Source organism: Hemitrygon akajei, chromosome 22, assembly GCF_048418815.1.
Source record: "Hemitrygon akajei chromosome 22, sHemAka1.3, whole genome shotgun sequence".
Taxonomy (NCBI): domain Eukaryota; kingdom Metazoa; phylum Chordata; class Chondrichthyes; order Myliobatiformes; family Dasyatidae; genus Hemitrygon; species Hemitrygon akajei.
Genome location: NC_133145.1, coordinates 9,416,134 through 9,434,901, shown reverse-complemented (window position 1 = coordinate 9,434,901; position 18,768 = coordinate 9,416,134). Strand labels below are relative to the sequence as shown.

Genomic DNA, 18,768 nt, shown 5'->3' with positions numbered 1-18,768 from the left:
GGCGGGCACCCCGCTCACGCTGTGAGAGGCCAAAGGTCTCAATGAGCAGCGCTTTGAACGCTTCATATTTGCCTTCTTCTAGGGGCGACTATTAAATCTGCAACCTGGGCGGCTGTCTCCTGGTCAAGGGAGCTCACCGCGTAATAGTAACGCGTGGAATCAGAAGATATCTACCGAATCTGGAACTGGGCTTCTGCTTGGCTAAACCACACGCGTGGTTGCAGCGTCCAGAAAGTTGGCAGTTTTAGCGAAGCTGCGTGAACAGATGAAGAGTCAGTCATCTTTGGTCCAAATCCCATTTGGATCATCAGGGTCACCAATGTAGCGATGTACTACGTACAGAGCTAGAAACGACACGCAGACTAGTTTATTCAAACTTCGCGGCGCTGGCTTTTAATCCCTAGTTCCCGCCCTCTCTGGAAATGACGTCAGAGGTGCATTACCAAAGTCTCTGCCTGCGTGCGGGCTATTTGTGAGCCAGTTCGCCTGCGCAGAAAGTGGGTCGCCACAGTAGGTCCAATTTGAAGTCAGAATATAATATATATGGCAAGGCTTATGGCAGTGTGGAGGATCTGAGAGATCTTAGGGTCCATGACAATAGGACACTCAAAGTTGCTGTGCAGGTTGACAGTGTTGTTAAGAAGGTGTATGGTGTGTTGGCATTCATCAACCATGGTATTGAGTTCAAGAGCCATGAGATAATGTTACAGCTATATAAGACTTGATCAGACCCCACTTGGAGCACTGTGTTCAGTTCTGGTCACCTCATGACAGGAAGGATGTGGATACCATAGAGAGAGTGCAGAGGAGTATAGGAAACTGATACAGGACTTTGTGATATGGTGGAACTCAAACTACCTGCGTCTCAATATCACCAAGACCAAGGAGATGGTAGTGGACTTTAGGAGATCTAGGCCTCATATGGAGCCAGTGATCATTAATGGAGAATGTGTGGAGCAGGTTAAGACCTACAAGTATCTGGGAGTACAGTTAGACGAGAAGCTTGACTGGACTGCCAACACAGATGCCTTGTGCAGGAAGGCACAGAGTCGAATGTACTTCCTAAGAAGGTTGGCGTCATTCAATGTCTGTAGTGAGTTGCTGAAGATGTTCTATAGGTCAGTTGTGGAGAGCGCCCTCTTCTTTGTGGTGGCGTGTTGGGGAGGAAGCATTAAGAAGAGGGACGCCTCACGTCTTAATAAGCTGGTAAGGAAGGCGGGCTCTGTCGTGGGCAAAGTACTGGAGAGTTTAACATCGGTAGCTGAGCGAAGGGCGCTGAGTAGGCTACGGTCAATTATGGATAACTCTGAACATCCTCTACATAGCACCATCCAGAGACAGAGAAGCAGTTTCAGTGACAGGTTACTATCGATGCAATGCTCCTCAGACAGGATGAAGAGGTCAATACTCCCCAATGCCATTAGGCTTTACAATTCTACCGCCAGGACTTAAGAACTTTTTAAAAGCTATTATTAATGCTTTTTGAGATGGTGATTTAGATGCATATCATATTTTTTTACCGAGTTAAGTATTGTATGTAATTAGTTTTGCTACAACAAGTGTATGGAACATTGGAAAAAAAGTTGAATTTCCCCATGGGGATGAATAAAGTATCTATCTATCTATCTATCTACAATGATGTTGCCTGAATTGGAGGGCGTACTTTATAAGAATAGGTTGAGTGTACTTGGCCTTTTCTCCTTGGAGTGACAGAGGATGGGAAGTGACCTGATAGAGGTGTATAAGATGATGAGGGGCATTGATTGTGTGGATAGCCAGAGGCTTTTTTCCCAGGGCTGAAAAGGCTAAAGCGAAGGGGCATAGTTTTAAGGTGCTTGAAATGGTTACCGAGGGGATGCCAGGGGTAAGTTTTTCACATAGAGAGTGGTGGGTGCATGGAATGCACTGCTGGCAGCAGCAGTGGAAGTGGATACAGTAGGGTCTTTTAAGAGCCTCTTAGGTACATGGAGCTTAGAAAAATAGAGGGCTGCATGTTAGGGACTTTCTATGCAGTCTCTCGACTAGGTTGTGGTTAGCAGAACATTGTGGCCCAAACGGCCTGTAATGTGTTGTAAATTTCTTATGTTCTATGTTAACTTGTTAAACAGCCTCGTGTGGCTACCTTGTCATAGGCCTTCTGAAAATCCAAATATACAACATCCACTGCATCCCCTTTATCTATCCTACTTGTAATCTCAGAGAATTCTAACAGGTTCATCAGGCAAGATTTTCACTCAAGGAAACCATGCTGACTTTGTCCTATCTTGTTCTGTGTCACCAAGTACTCCATAACCTCATCTTTAATAATTGAATCCAACATTTTCCCAGCCACTGAAGTCAGGATAACTGGTCTATAATTTCGTTTCTGAAAGAGTGGAATGACATTTGCAATTTTTCAGTCCTCTGGAACCAGTAATGATTCTTAAAAGATCATTAATAGTGTCTCCACAATCTTTACTGCTACCTTTTTTAGAACCCTAGAGTGCAGTTCATCTGGTCCAGGTGATTTATGCACTTTTAGGTCTTTCAGCTTTTTGAGCTGCTGCTCCCTTATAATGGTAACTGCACCCACTTCTCTTCCCTCACACCCTTCAACATCTGGTACACTGCTAGTGTCTTCCACAGTGAAAACTAATCCAAAATGCTCATTTAATTCATCGGCCATCTCCTTGTCCCTGTTATTTCTTCAGCTTCATTTTGTAGCGGTCCTATATCCACAGTCATTTCTCTTTTATTTCTTACATATTTGAAAAACCTTTTCTATCCATTTTGATATTGTTTGCTAGCTCACTTTCATATTTCATCTTTTCCCTTCTAATGATTATTTTAGTTGCTTTCTATGGGTTTTTACAAGCTTCTAAATTCTTCCCGCTAATTTTTGCTTATCTTTTGCTTTTACATTAACTTTGACTTACCTTGTCAGTCACCGTTGTACTATTTTGCCATTTGAGTATTTCTTTGTTTTTGGAATAAATAGAATGTAGAAATTTACAGCACATTACAGGCCTTTCGGCCTACAATGTTATGCCGATCATGTAACCTACTCTAGAAACTGCCTAGAATTTCCCTAGCGCATTGCCCTCTATTTTTCTAAACTCCATGTACCTATCTAACAGGCTCTTAAAATACCCTATTGTATCCACTTCCACCACCGGCAGTGCATTCCATGCACTCACCACTCTCTGTGTGAAAAACTTAACCCTGACATCCCCTTGGTACTTATTTCCAAGCCCCTTAAAACTATGCTCCTCGTGTTAGCCATTTCAGTCCTGGGAAAAAGCCTCTGGCTATCTACATGATCAATGCCCCTCATCATCTTGTACACCTCTATCAGGTCACATCTCATCCTCCGTCAAACCAAGAAGAAAAGACACCAAGAAGTGCACTCAATCTATTCTCATAAGGTACACCCTCCAATCAAAGCAACATCTTTGTAAATCTCCTCTGCATTCTCTCCGTGGTATCCACATCCTTCCTGTAGTGAGGTGACCAGAACTGCAATCTATCCTGCACTTTCCTCACTTTTTCCAGAAACTGAGCCATTGCTGCTCAGTTGTCATCCCTGCCAACGTCTCCTTCCAATTTACTTTGGCCAACTTCTCTCTCATACAACTGTAATTTCCTTTACTCCATTGAAATGCTGCTGTGTCAGACTTTACTTTCTCCCCATCTAATTTCAAGTTCTCAATCATACTGTGATTGCTGTCTCCTAAGGGTTCCTTTACCTTAAGCTCCCTAATTGCTTCCCGTTCATTACATAACACCCAATCCAGCATAGTTAATTCCCTTGTAGGCTCAATGACAAACTGTTCTAAAAAGCCATCTCAGAGGCATTCAAGAAATTTACTTTCTTGAATTTCAGTATTAGATTGAAAAATTGAACATGCTCAAAGGGTTAAAGCCCTGCTAGTTTCTTCTTTCTTTGTCAAGCCCTTTTCTGATTTCCTATCTTGCTGCAGTCCAGAGTATGAGGGAGTTTGGGAATTGTGCTTAAATCCTTGGGTTTCTGCTAGGTATGTGCATGATGTCAAATGCTCATGAACTACATTGGGGGAAGAAGAGTAATCAGTGCCTCAGTGCATATGAATATATTGTCCCAAAGTTATTTCCTGTTGGTGTATGGGGTCTCCACCTTCTTCATGTAGCTATTTGATGTGCCTGAGCTCTGGAATTCCCTTCATAGATCTGTCTGCCTCTCAATTTCTCTTTGAGCCCTGTAACAACCAACCCTGACATTTACTTTAAAGCATGGGCTTGGATTATCCTAAAGTTGTACCGTAGATTCCGGATTTTAAGCCGCTACTTTTTTCCCACATTTTGAACAGCTTTGAACTTTGCGGCCTTTAATCCGGAGCGGCTAATACATGATTTTTTTCATGCCGCCTCGTAAACATTTTGCCTCATAACAGTAGACCAATAAAATTGATGAGTAGTTCACAGAGGTCCAATGAAATTGTACGATAAATCAAGCGCACTTTCACAATTAAATTATTGTAAATCAGTCATTTGTACTCACCCTCACCAACATGGAAAACACTCGAAGCATTGTGCTGCCTTATGGCAGTTATTTAGTTTATAATATTTTCGCTTAGTAATTCATTTTCTAGTTAAAGTTAGAAGAGTTTTAACTATATTTGTTTTCTGTACTACATCACGGGATGCTATGACGTCACACCCGGTTTCGCGGTGTCTTGTGGGAAAAATGCCAGTTTGCGATAAACGGAAAGGAGGGGGGAGCGCATTACGCGAGCGGCTTTGGATCTGAGCGAACGCTGCTTTTAAGTTAAAGGCGATCAATAACTTTTCCTGGTAGGCTGCAGTATATATATTTTTTACCAGTCGTTAGGAGATATTGGAATGTTGTTCAGTAAAGAAGTATACGCAACGTATATTTAAAAGTAGCCGCGTTACGGGCACGGTTCGAAAAAAAGCATTTGCAATATGTATTTGTTTTTGTTACCATATGGATTTAATTAAAAGTTAAAAAATCCTCACGTGTAATATCTTTCTGTGTAAATATCTCATATTACAACGTGGGACACCTGCGGCCGAAAATCCGGTGCGGCCTAAAATCCGGTGCGGCCTTTACAATTAAAAAATTGATTTTATTTCTAAAATTAGAGCCAGCGGCTTTTAATCAGGTGCGCTCTGTAGTCCGGAATCTACGGTAATTGTTTCTTTGCAATCATGTATTTGTGCACCTGTGCCAATGTTAATCTAGTTGATGTTTGTTTGTGTGCCGTGTTCCAATGCATTAAAATTGTTGTACAAGTCCAAGTTCTTGTTCTAGCCATATGCACTATCTGTATTTCCTCAGCTGCCATTTACAAGGGACAAGCTTAAACACTTGTAAGTTTATCTGTATTTCTGGTTGTTGGAATGTGCCTATAAGTGAGTAGATTTGGATACTAATTTTCATTTCATTTCAACAGGACAATCTATGAGAAGCTAGCTAGTGCATTCACAGATGAGCAGGCAGTGCTATACCGTCAACGGGTGGAGGAGATTTCACCCAATATCCGTTACTGTGATTATAATATAGGTAAGATCATATGTGCTTTCAAATGTCTTTCAAAGCCAGCAGCATTCCAGGTGTTCAGCCAGATACACGTTCCTGAAAATCTTTAAATGATTTTGAAGAGGAAACGCTGGCAATGATTGGCACTAGTGCTTAGATGTATATCAGTGGATCTACAGATCTCTTTTACCTTGTCTAAGTGGAAAGTTCAAGGTGCATTTGTTATCAAAGTATGTATACAGTATACAACATTAAGATTCGCTTTCTTGCAGGCAGCCACTAAACAAAGACCAGAACCTGTGCTAAGAAAAACCCCACACAATAAAACCATCAAAAACCCAATGTGTTTAAAAAAAAAGACCAAATCATGCAAACAATTTAAAAAGTAAACGAATAACATTAACTGCAGTGTTCCCAAAAGTGAATCCTCAACACTGTGCCGATGGTCACAGGCCATAGGTGCAGAGTCAATCTCAGTGCTGAAAAGCCCCAAACTGCACAGACAGTTTAAAGAAGTTGACCAAAAGCACACAGAATGTGAACTGCAGAGTGCCTGAAGTGAGTCCACAATTATGGAGTGCACCCAGCTCTGAGGTAAGCCCTTCCAAAAGTTTGATGGTTGCAGTCAACATCTGCTTCCGCGCCTGGTGGCGTGGTACCCAAAAATCCTGTACCTTCCACCTGCCAGTAGCAACGAGAGAGGCCGATGAAACACAGTCTGAGCATCCACTCGGTTTCTTCTCTCTTGCTTGACATTTCAAAAGGAATGGAGCAACGGAGAGAGCTACGGGCTCATGTGCCGTCATCAGGAATTGATGCAGAATCTCATTCACGCTGGATCCCCCGGAGACCTCAGAAACGCCAGATAGTTTATCGGCTCAAAAATACGTTGTGTAAAGGGAAATCACAGGCTGAAATTGATTGCAGTTCAGATGAAGAAGAGCATCCAGCAGGCTTGTAAGCTGTCTGCAATATTATCTTTGGTCATCGATGCCATCTTAGAGGATCTTCAAAGTTGTCACTGCCAACTGATGTTCATTATCATAGAAATTTAAGAATATTTGGTAACACACCAAAAAAGAGTCAGTACATTCCTGAAGGATAGATGATCTGTGGTAATGACATTGTAAAGATGAGCTCTCGTCAAACATGAATCGGATATTGAAAGTGCACGTGTGTGCATGAATCATTGCTATCTGTTGAGGTGAATACATAACTAGTCTTGCAATTTTACTATTTTGTGTTTGACAGATAATAAATGAGAAAATTAGATGTGACTCAAGCAAAGGTCACAGTAATGTTGGGGAGGGCAATCAATTGTTTGGGATTGATAAATCAAATCTGCAAAATTAGTTTGGTGGGTGCATTTGAGATGTTTCATTGAGGTAAGTGTAGGGATTGGATAGGGAAATGAACCTGAGCCGTCAGATCAGCCATAATTTTATTGTATGGTGGAGAAGACTATAGGGCTCAACCCTATTGTTAATGCTCCTTGAAACTAACAATACATGGATGATGCTGCTTGAAGTCTGGGATTGCATTGATAAGTGCCTCCATACTCTTTGAGCTATTTGCTGTACTCAAATTGGTATCTATATAGAACAGTCGAGATGCTTGTTTAGAAGTATTTAGTTGCAAGAGTTTAATTTATTGTCCTTGTAAAGTCTGTATTATTGAAACCCTATTAAACATTCTCTTCTGTTTGTTGTCAGGTGACCAGACAGCAATAAAGGAGTTGATCCAAATGCGAATGAAATCAGGGGAGAGTGGAGGGCTGTTAGATGTAAGTAATTGCACTTCAATTTGCTTTGCAATTGAGTAACTGCATCAGATTTAATTGGATGTCGAACTCCAGCTCTCTAGATTGATTGGTTATGTGCTTTCTAATACGTTTTTTGATGTGTTCATTATTTTATATTAAATTTGTATTTTGTTCGATGTTGATCTGGAATGATTTATTGTTTGCTACAAACTTCTAACCCAAGTAAAAATATATTAAGATGTATTGGTACAATAAAGATACTTCAGTTTGACTGAACTGGAAGTTAACTCTGACTTTTGCAACTTCCAAAGACTTTGCTAACACAGACCAGAGCGAAGCATGCTGCCACTATGAGCGAAGTGGAATGGAGAGGGCGGGTCATCCCCGTGAAAATCGATAAAGTGCGCATCTTTCTCCTTGGGCTAACAGATAATGAAGCTGCAATCGCACAGGTATGGCTTTTCAACAGAACATAAAACAGTACAGCATAGGAAGAGAGCCTTTAGTTCATGGCATCTGTGTCAAGCATGATGCCAAATTACAATAATCCCGTCTGCGTGTACATGATCCATATCCCTCCATTCCCTGCATATTCATGTCTATCTAAAAGCCTCTTTAGTACAATTATCATATTTGCTTCCACTGCTACCCCAGCAGTGCATTCCAGGCATTGATTCTTTAATAAATATCTTTCCCCATACTCTCTATTAAACTTTCTCTTTGTAGCAATGCCCTCCAGTATTTGACATTGTACCCTGGGTTTTCAGAAGAAAGCTGTAGAAAACTTAATGTCTCCTTGTTCAAGAAGTGAGTTAAGGATAAGCCTGGAAACTACAGACTGGTGAACCTTACATTAATGGTGGGGAAGTTGTTGATTCTGACACACATGATTTGCATTCACTTGGAAAGGCAGGGACTGATTGGGAGAAGTCAGCAAGGATTTGTGTCTCAGCTCTTGAGTTTTTTTTTTGAAGAATGATTAAGAGAATTGATAATGGCAGAACTGTAGATGTGGTTTATATGGACTTCAATAAGGCTTTTGACGTTCCCACAAGATGGGCAAGAGAGATCTGAGACATTTTGGCAAACTGGATCTAAAATTATTTATTTCACTGTAAGAAGTCTGACAGGTAAGACTTGGCTTTGGGACATTATAGTCATCACAGACATGTGTCTAAGGGAGGAACAGGACTATCAGCTAAATATTTCGGGATACAGGTACATTTGGCAGGACGGGTGAAGGAAAAAGAAGGAGTTGATTTTGATTAAAGGGCAGTGTCACAGCAGTAGTCAGATATGAAATTAAAGGATTATCCAGTGAGTCTTTATGAGTGGGGCTGAGAAATAAGAAGTGAATAATCACATTGTTGGGATCCCCAAGTGATTAGCAGGAATTTGAAAAACAAATATGCAGGGGGATTGTGGAGAGTTATAAGAATAATAGGGTTCTTATCATTGGGGATTTTAACTTTCCTAATATTGTCCAGGACTGTCATGCTATCAAAGGCTTATATAGAGTGGAATTTAAATGTGTTCAGGAAAGTTTCTTTGTGCATATAGCAGGCTGTATGAAATTAAGGTTTGCCTTCTCCCTTCTTTTGGTATAGGGTGGGACAGGAGACTGGGGGAGCATCAGTGATGAAATAGTCCACGTGTTCAAGTTTTCATATTTTAAATTGATAAATTTTGACAATACGAGACAGGAGCTGTAGGAATTCAGTAGGCCAGGATACTGCCTGGTCTGCGGAGTTCCTCCAGCATTTTTTCTATTTTACTCTGATTTCCAGCATCTGCAGGTTTTCTCTTGTTTGAGACAGGAGCTTGCAAAGTTTGATTGGAGTGAATTATTTACAGGCAGAGACCACTGGCAAGTGGGATGCTTTTAAAGGTGAGATGGTGAGAACTTAAAGTCTTCATGTTCCTGTTAAGGTGAATGGCTAGGCTGGTAGGAGTTGGGAACTACTAGACAGATATATGGAGGAATTTAAGGTGGAGGGTTATGTGGGAGGCAGGGTTTAAGGGTCGGCACAACATTGTGGGCCGAATGACCTGTACTGTGCTGTATTATTCCTTGTTTTCTTTGTTCTTTATGCAGTGTTTTCCTACTTTTCATTAACTTCTGTTCATTACATATGCAAGATCACTTCTCAAAACTGTCTTGTGTTCAGAGAGTGTGTATCGCCTGAAAACCTTCCCAGCGCCTTGTGGAATTTTCCCTTTGTGATGTGATGTCAGTGCTGAAAAAGATTGAGGAGGTTTTTGGATTTTAGATTTTCAGATAAAGGGTACTCATCCTGTACTGCTCTTTTGTTGTCCAGATATGTTACTGGGCTCTTTGCCACCAATAGGTGTCAGTGTGCTCTTATTTAATTGTTTGCCAATATGTGGGTTGAGCCCTGTTGCTAATACCAATTCCAACATTATACTAGTTTTGGAATTGTCCCAAAATAGTAAAAAAATGCCCTCTAGCCTGGAAGGGATTGATGTGTGAATGTTGCTTGACTATGGTGTCTGTCTACTTCACAATGCTGTAGGAGTTGAAAAGGACAGAGGAATGTTGGTTTCAAAATTAAAAGGAAAATGTTTTTTTTTTGTTATTCTGTGTGGTCGCACTAGCTCCTCCAGGTGGTGAATCTTGGCTTTTGTTCTGTTGGATCATTTATGCTCTGTTGGTGCATAAATGAATATTTAAAGGAATATTTGTGCTCACAAATCCTAAATGACTAAGATTGATAGCCATAAACCATATGGAATAAAAGAAAGCCAGGTGAGCACTAACACCTTGGCTTTGAATGATCTCACGACATAAGACATAGGAGCAGGAGTCGGCCATCTGGCCCGGAAAGCCTGCTCCACCATTCAATGAGATCATGGCTGATCTGGCCATGGACTCATCTCCACCCACCTGCCTTTTCTCTGTAAACCTGAATTCCCCTACTATGCAAAAATCTATCCAACTTTGTCTTAAATATATTTACAAAATCCTACCTTGGCGCCTCACCGTGGCATAGGAGTGACACTGGCCGAACATCAGCGAAGTACGGCGGAAATTCGTTCTCTGTCAGGTCTAACCTACCTGTGAAGGTGATGTTCCATCCATCGGTATACTACTAGACTAGATCTAGTAGTAGGATCGTGGCTACTAAGTCAAGGAGGTAAACAAGGTTATGCCTCTTCAGGCAAAGGCTGCATCCAACGAGGATGATGGCAACAGGTTGTCTGATGGTGTCTGTGGCAGATGAATCCAAAAGGGTCAATGGTACAGCCACCTTGGTGGTATGCGGAGGAACCAGAGTGCTGGTCAACGGATGGCATCACTAGACTAGTTAGTTGTCACTGCGGGGCAGCTTCCTTATCCACTAAGTCTGTACACTCCTGTGTACCACTTAGCATCAGATTTGGAAACCCAGAGAGACTATATGCTGGGGGCACGACACCGTCTGTCTTATTACTGTGCAAGACATGTTGCAGTACTGCAGAGACTAAACTCTCAGCACAGTCAACACCGAAATCAATGGACAGCCGAAGAAGAGTGATATGGGCCAAATATAGACAAATAAGACTAACTCAGCAAGATACCTTGCTCAACATGGAATGAGTTAGCCTAAAGGGCCTATTTCATACTGTATAACTCTATGCCTCTATATTCCCATATAACAAGATAAACTGTTCGAGTGATGTTGGATAAAGAGTGATAATGGGCAAGAGATTTTGTCCATTTGATTAGGAATAGGCCATCAGATCCCGAACATCTACTCAGAGCATAGACATAATATTTTAATGTCTGATCAAAGAGACAGCAAATGTCCTCTTGTTTGAATCTCCCCTACTCTCATGTCAACTCTATCTATCCCCCTCATAATTTTAAATACATCTATCAAGTCCCCCCTCAACCTTCTATGCTCCAAAGAATAAAGACCTAACTTGTTCAACCTTTCTCTGTAACTTAGATGCTGAAACCCAGGTAACATTCTAGTAGTTCATGATATTCCATTTTCTCCTGCAACACTTCACTCAGTGGCACCAGCTTTGAATTGGCTTGTCCCCAGGGAAGCAAAGCCTTGGAACCCTGAAGGCACACTTGTCTTCTAGGCCACATCCTTGGGATGTTGAAAAACGGCCGGTCAGTGAGCCCCAGGAGCGGGTCCCATCGCTGTACAGAACTGAAGTTTGAGCGTAGCTCTAGGTCAGGGTCTTTGACAGAACCTCATCCACCTTGAAAAGGAAAAGGAGACATTAAAGGTAGAAATTAGCTGTTTCTGCAGATGGGCTTGATAACATCACTGCTGAGTGCCATCGTAACTCCACTTGGAATTGAAATTGGAGTTAATTAATGATTGTCACATGTACCCAGTTACATGCTTGTCTTGTATACTGTTCATACAGATCAAATCATTACATAGTGCATTGAGGTAGAAAAAGGTAAAGCAGTATCAGAATGCAAAATAATGTGTAACAGCTACAGAGAAAGTGTAATGCAGGTGTAAGATCATAACGAGGTAGATTATAAAATCAAGAGTCCATCTTATTAAAGAGGAGAAAGATGCAATGAGGAGCATTTAGAGAGTAAATATATCACATTTACTGTCATGTCTGAAATGTAGCTCCTGAAACAATGTGGGAAAGATTGAAGAAGAGGTCAAGTTTTTCCCACACAAGTTGGTGGATATATGGAATGAGCTACCAGAAGAAGAGGATGAGGCTGGTGTAATTACAATGTTTAAAAGGCATTTAACAAGGTACATAGATAGGAAAGTTTTAGAGTTTCCTACCTTGACACCTCACCATGGCATAGGAGTGACACTGGCCGAACATTCATTCTCTGGCAGGTATAACCTAGCTGTGAAGGTGATGTTCCATCGGTATAGTACTAGACTAGATCTAGTAGTAGGATCGTGGCTAGCTAAGTGCAAAGGCTGCACCCAACGAGGATGCCGGCAACAGGCTATCTGATGGTGTCTGTGGCAGATGAATCCAAAAGGGTCAATGGTACAGCCACCTTGGTGGCATGCGGAGGAACCAGAGTGCTGGTCAACGGATGGCATCACTAGACTAGTTAGTTGTCACTGCGGGGCAGCTTCCTTATCCACTAAGTCTGTCACACTCCTGTGTACCACTTAGCATCAGATTTGGAAACCCAGAGAGACTATATGCTGGGGGCACGACACTGTCTGTCTTATTACTGTGCAAGACATGTTGCAGTACTGCAGAGACTAAACTCTCAGCACAGTCAACACCGAAATCAATGGACAGTATATTTACTGGGGTAGCCTCCACTGCTTCATTAGGCCAAGAATGCCACAGATTCACCACTCTAGGAAAAGCGGTTCTTCCGCATCTCTATCCTAAATCTACTCTACCGAATCTTGCGGCTATGTCCCCTAGTTCTAGTCTCAGCTACCAGTGGAAACAACTTTCTTGCCTCTTATCTATCCCTTTCATAATTTCATTTATTTCATAAGATCTCTCATTCTTCTGAATTCCAGCGAGTACAGTCACAGGTGACTCAATCTCTCCTCATAGTCCTCAGGTCGGGCAGCATCCGTTGAAATGAGCAGTCAAAGTTTCGGGCCGAGACCCTTCGTCAGGACTGAAGAAGGAGGGGGCAGGAGCCCTATAAAGAAAGTGGGGGGAGGGTGGAAAGTGCCAGGTGAAAAACTAATCAGAGGAAAGATCAAGGGGTGGGGGAGGGGAACCTCCTCTGCACTGCCTCCAAAGCCAGTATATCCTTCCCCAAGTAAGGAGACCAGAACTGAGCACAGTTCTCCAGGTGTGGCCTCACCAGTACCCTGTACAGTTGTAGCATAACCTCCTTGCTCTAAAATTCAATCCCTCTGGCAATGATGGCCAACATTTGCCTTCTTGATTGCCTGCAAACCAACCTTTAGTGATTCATGCACAAGCACACCGAAGTCTCTCTGCACAGCAGCAATCTGCAATTTTTTTTACCATTTAAATAATAATCTTCTTTCATTTTTCCTTCCAAAGTAAATGACCTTGCATTTACCAACATTGTACTCCATCTGCCAGACCCTTACCCACTCACTTAACCTATTTATATCTGTCTGCAGTCACTCCGTATCTTCTGTACAATTTGCTTTTCTACTTAATTTAGCATCATCAGTAAACTCTCAGATACACTACATTCAGGCCTCTCTTCCAGATTGTTAATGTATATCATGAACAGTTGCAGGCCCAGCACTGACCCCTGTAGCACTCTTCACCACTGATTGCCAACCTGAGTAACATTCATGTATTCCAACTCTCTGCTTTCTATTAGTTAACCAATCCTCTATCCATGCTAATACATCACCCCAACTCTATGCTTCCTTTTGCATGTCTTTTATGCAGCACCTTATGGAATGCCTTGTGGAAATCCAAGTAAATAATGTTCATCTGTTCCCCTCTATCCACTGTTATATCCTCAAAGAACTCCAGTAAGTTTGTCAAGTAGGACCTGCCTTTGCTGAATCCACGCTGTGCCTGCCTCGTGAGGATGGAAGACACAAACTTGGTTTATTTGTGTCTTCTAGTGACTACCATCTTAAATTCAATTCATTCCCAGTTACTAGTTTTAATTTTTTGGAGCTGTAGTTTGGTTGAATGGTTTATTGACTTTACCTAGGTGGTGCATAGTTAAAAAGCATTACCTCACCCCATAAGCCAAATAATGTACATTCTATCAATGACCACACTTCAAGTATAACTGAATGTGAACCTGTGTCTTAGGGATGTGAAATGTGTTATCTAAACAACACTCATCGTTCAAAAGCTTTCCAAACTGTTGCTGGTTCTATAATGAAAGCAGCAACATATTTGTTGATCCATCCTTTTGCTACACCAGTTTATAATGCTGATGGCACAGATTTAAAGCATGATCCCAAGACATGCACTGGGAGTTAGGACAGGTTAAGGTTCTAAATGTACTTTGTGATGTTTGGAGTCATGGGTACAGGCCATTGAGTCATTAACTGTCCTACCCCTACTAAAATAAACACTCGATGGAAGAGATCAAAAAAAATTTCCATTTTCCAGTTCTTAACCTACATCAGCTGTGAAGTACTAAAGACCAGTAGAGATTGTACAAGACACTTAACAATTGAAGCCAGATGATTCTCAACACGGATTTCTGTAGCAATATTTGTAAAGGAATATGGATTTCAACTTAAATAGTTGGACAGTAATGGACATGTACATTGAATGGTAGGGCACTGGCGACTATTGGGAAATAGAGGAACCCAGGAGACAAGTGCACAGTCCGCTGAAATTGGTGGTGAAGAAAGCATTTAGCATATTGGCTTTCATCAGTCTGGGCACTGAGTTTAGGTATAGGGACATTATTCTGCCATTATGTAAGCTGTTGGTGAGGCTGCACTTGGGGGTATTGTTACAGTTTTGGTCACCTTATTAATGGAAAGTTATTGAAAAGCTGGAGAGTGTGCGGAAGAGCTTTACGAGGATACTTGTTGGTGTAGAATGCCCAGGTTATTGGGAGAAGTTGGCCATGCTGGATCTATTCCACGGAGCATAAGAGAATGTGGGGAGATCTAAGAGAAGTTTATAAAATCATGAGGGGTATGGATAAGGTGCACATCATACCCTTTTTCCCAGGGTTGATGAGTTCAGAACCAGAGGGCACAGATACAAGACAAGAGCTGAGACATTCAAAAGTAACTTCTTTACACAGGTGGTAGTGAGTACCTGGAATCAGATTCCAGAAGAAATGTGCAAGTTGGGGACAATTTCACGTTTAAGAGGCATTTGCGAGGGTACATGGAGGGAGAGGCTTGGAAGGTTACAAATCTCTGGTGAGCCCGCAATTCTGGTCACCTCATTATAGGAAGGATGTGGAAGCTATGGAGAGGGTGCAGAGGAGATTTACCAGGATGTTGCCTGGAATGGAGAACAAGGCATATGAAGCAAGGTTAGCAGAGCTGGAACTTTTCTATTTGGAACGTAGAAGAATGAGAGGGGACTTGATAGAGGTCTTGAAGATTGTGAGAGGCATAGATAGGGTGGATAGTCAGTACCTGTTTCTCAGGGCACCAATAGCAAACACCAGAGGGCATATGTACAAAATTAAGGGAGGGAAGTTTAGGAGAGACATCAGGGGTAAGTTTTTTACACAGAGGGTTGTAAATGCCTGGAATGACTTGCCAGGGGTGGTGGTGGAGGCTAAAACATGAGGGGTATTTAAGAGTCTCTTGGACAGGCACATGGATGAAAGAAAAATGAAAGGTTATGGGGTAGTGTGGGTTTAGTACTTTTTTTAAAGGATTATATGGTCGGCACAACATGGAGGACTGTAGAGCCTGTACTGTGCTGTAGTGTTCTATGGTTACAGCCAAATATAGGCAACTGGAACAAACAGTGAGGGTGCTGTGGTTGGCATGGACCCGTTGGGATGAAGGGCCTGTTTCCAGGTTGTTATTTACTCTCTGACTTAATCTTAAATAGCCAAGAAAATCACAACAATCAAACATTATGACATCAACATCAATAATTATTACAATAGGTAGCAACATACCTCATTTTGAAATGATTATTCTTATATTTAAGTATCTAGGACCAATCCTTTCTTGGGAGGGTTCCAGTGACTCATTACAGTCAAAGGCGTGGAGTGTTTGCATACCTCCAAGTGGCAATTGTAGCAACAGTTTGAAAACTGCAATCTGAATATTTATTATGAATTGAATAGTTCATGCCACTGTCTTTAAACAGTCGTGTTGCAGTGGCTGTAAGCAAGCCTCATTTCAGTTACATAGTTCAAAGCCTATGAATGGATCAGAGCCTGGATAATCTGTCATGGCTGATGTTAATGTTTTAGAAATCTGATCACCTGACAGTGATAGGTAATAAAATGGTGAACTTCACTGTTTTTCAGTCAGTACTATGACATATCTTGTATTCGAAGAATGCTTCCGTGGTTGATGATGCAAGACTTTTTAATTTTTAGTCCTGACCCCAGCCTACACACATCCAAGTTGCATGGGATTTTTTTCTTATTTGCCTTTGTTAAATTGCTAGGGTATTGCTTGTCAGGAGTTCCTCCTTGTGCTGCAGTATTGTTTGTTTTCTGCAGTAAAGCTAGTGTTTTGAATTATTTCCAGCTGAAAGTAAACTTTGTAGACTCTCACTAATTTATAGACAAGGTAAACAACTTGACTTCATTAAATGTAAGGAATATAGATAAATTAGATTTATTGTAGTACTCCTTACCCCGTGTGGCTCACCGGTCTTATTTGGTAATAGTCTGGTGGATCTTGGGAGTGTTTTTAAATGACTTTTACCAAGCAATCCTTAACATTAAAGTGGTATATGATAAAGTGGTCTATTTACTAATACTCAAAAGTGAGTAATGAGGCAGGACATGGGGAAATGAATGAAATGTTTTCATCCAGCTGTACTGAGAAGTTGCTTTGTGACTTTTGTGCTAGATTTAGACTGATTTTCCTGTTTCATCCATTTTAATGGAATTAATTTTCAACCCAGTGCTCCAAAGGAGGTGATTGCAGAGAAGGTGCATGTGTAAGTGACATTTCCAAAACTACCCAGATTCTGAGAGTTAGTAGGTATAAAGCTACTGTCAAAAAAGTTTAAGAAATGGGGTAATCTTGCCTGACATAATACTAGGATTTATAGTTTAGTAGATTTTTCAAGTCCCATTTACTGTGAAAGGCTTTTGGATCAAATGATGGATAACCATGTAAATTGTTCATAGATATTTAAAACAACTTTTTAACAATGTGCCCAGAGAAACCAGAATTAAAGACATAAAGCAAGATCAGATATTTTGGGTGAAGTTGAGAATTTGTTTACACTGTATAGGATTGTAAATGTCTGGTATTTACGGCTGTGAAATTGCAGTCATTTGAATATATTCATAGCTGAGGTATGTATCCTTCAGATAGCCAGAGTGATTTTAGAGCTGATTTTAAGGTTAACTATTTGATTTATGGACGAGATGGGAACAAGTATGTGAATAGCAAGATCACATAGACAAGATATATATTTTTAAAAGATTGTTTCAGAATGCTGCCTTCTCTCATGCCTGACCTCTGTATACTGTCCAGGCATCTTTGTTTCAATTAAAGCCTATTTGGGGGTTCTCAGTCTCTGTTCCCTTCACCAGTTAAATGGCTTTGTGCTTTAGAATTAAGTAAAATTGAACAAAATTAGATTCCGGATTCGATTTGTCCATTTAAGTTGTTAAATTGAAGCAGTTCTGTTTCTCTTTTAAGCCACATTGATTCTTTTGTCCATTTGCTTCAGTGTTTTCTAATTTCTTTAACTTATAAAAGTAAACTCACTTGCATATATTTTCACATTATTATTGCAGAGCAGTAGTCAACCAGAGTGGACATTGAAAGTCCAAGCCTCAAAACCATACCTGTACAGTATAAGATTGAAATTGATTTTATGCATCAGTCTTATATGGAAGTATGGTTTACTCACTATTTCTGGAGAAATCACTACTTTTATTGGAAGAAGTTTGCTGTAGTTTCAGTTCCAGGTTCTGTTTATTAAATAATTTGACTTTGTTGAATGATAGGCTGTTGTAAATCATACATCTCCCAACTCCTACTTTCTTTAGCTTTTGTAGTGTTGTAAAATACTTAAAACAAATTTATCCTTATCCAATGGCCTAGGCAATTGTTTTTGAGAAAACATGAAGAATGATTGTTCTGTTTGGCTGTTTCCTACACTGTACAGTTTTGTGTACAGGTAGCTTTCCTTTTCAAATGCATATGTAAAATAATAAAATAATTTGCATTATTGTGTTTTGTTAATCAATAGGGGTGTGGATGAAGGGGGTGGAATGTGGTACAGATAGGAGTGGTGGGGTAAACACCCTACTGAGTGAGTCTAAGATGAGCTGGAAAAGCTAACACCCTTCTGGCAAGTTCTTAGCTAGTATAACAGGCTTTACAACATTCATTTGCAAACCCAGCATGTCTTCTTTAGGTTGGGCACTCATAAGTTTGAAGGAATCATATAGTGAACAATTTTAGAGTATTGCATAATTATAAGTATATGAAAAATGTAGTCTTTGGCTGCTGTTAAACAGATTATTAAATAGATGGTTGAAGTGTATTATGCATCTTGTCCTCGCTAGTGGCCTGAAAGGGTGGGGGGGGGGGGGGCGTGAAGATGGGAAAAAGAGGAAACTTTATTAATGTAATACAAGATATCACATTTTTTATCTATCAATTTGCTAATGCAAGATGCTCAGTAAACATTTTATGTTCTGTAAGGTTGCACCTGTGAGAATTTTAGTTGGACAGGTGATGGCATTTTTAATTGTTATGCCCACATAACCCTGTAGGTACAACAGTATTGGTGTATTATTGTCATGTGTAATAAGATATAATGAAAAGCTTGTCTTGCATATTGTTTATACAGATGAAATCATTACACAGTGCATTGAGCTAGAGTAAGATAACACAAGAACAATATAGAATAAGGAGCAAAAGCTACAAAAAAAGTG

The 18,768-nt window shown here is 40.7% G+C and overlaps 1 protein-coding gene across 1 annotated transcript in view; it reads left to right on the top strand.

Annotated features, from left to right (window-relative positions):
- The window catches only part of srp68 (signal recognition particle 68), a 68,093-nt gene that overhangs the window by 11,254 nt on the left and 38,071 nt on the right, over nucleotides 1–18,768 (top strand). Inside the window, exons 6-8 of the mRNA XM_073026668.1 lie at nucleotides 5,433–5,542; nucleotides 7,231–7,301; nucleotides 7,592–7,732. Of these exons, the coding sequence (XP_072882769.1) occupies nucleotides 5,433–5,542; nucleotides 7,231–7,301; nucleotides 7,592–7,732 (322 nt within the window). The remainder of the gene's footprint in view (nucleotides 1–5,432; nucleotides 5,543–7,230; nucleotides 7,302–7,591; nucleotides 7,733–18,768) is intronic.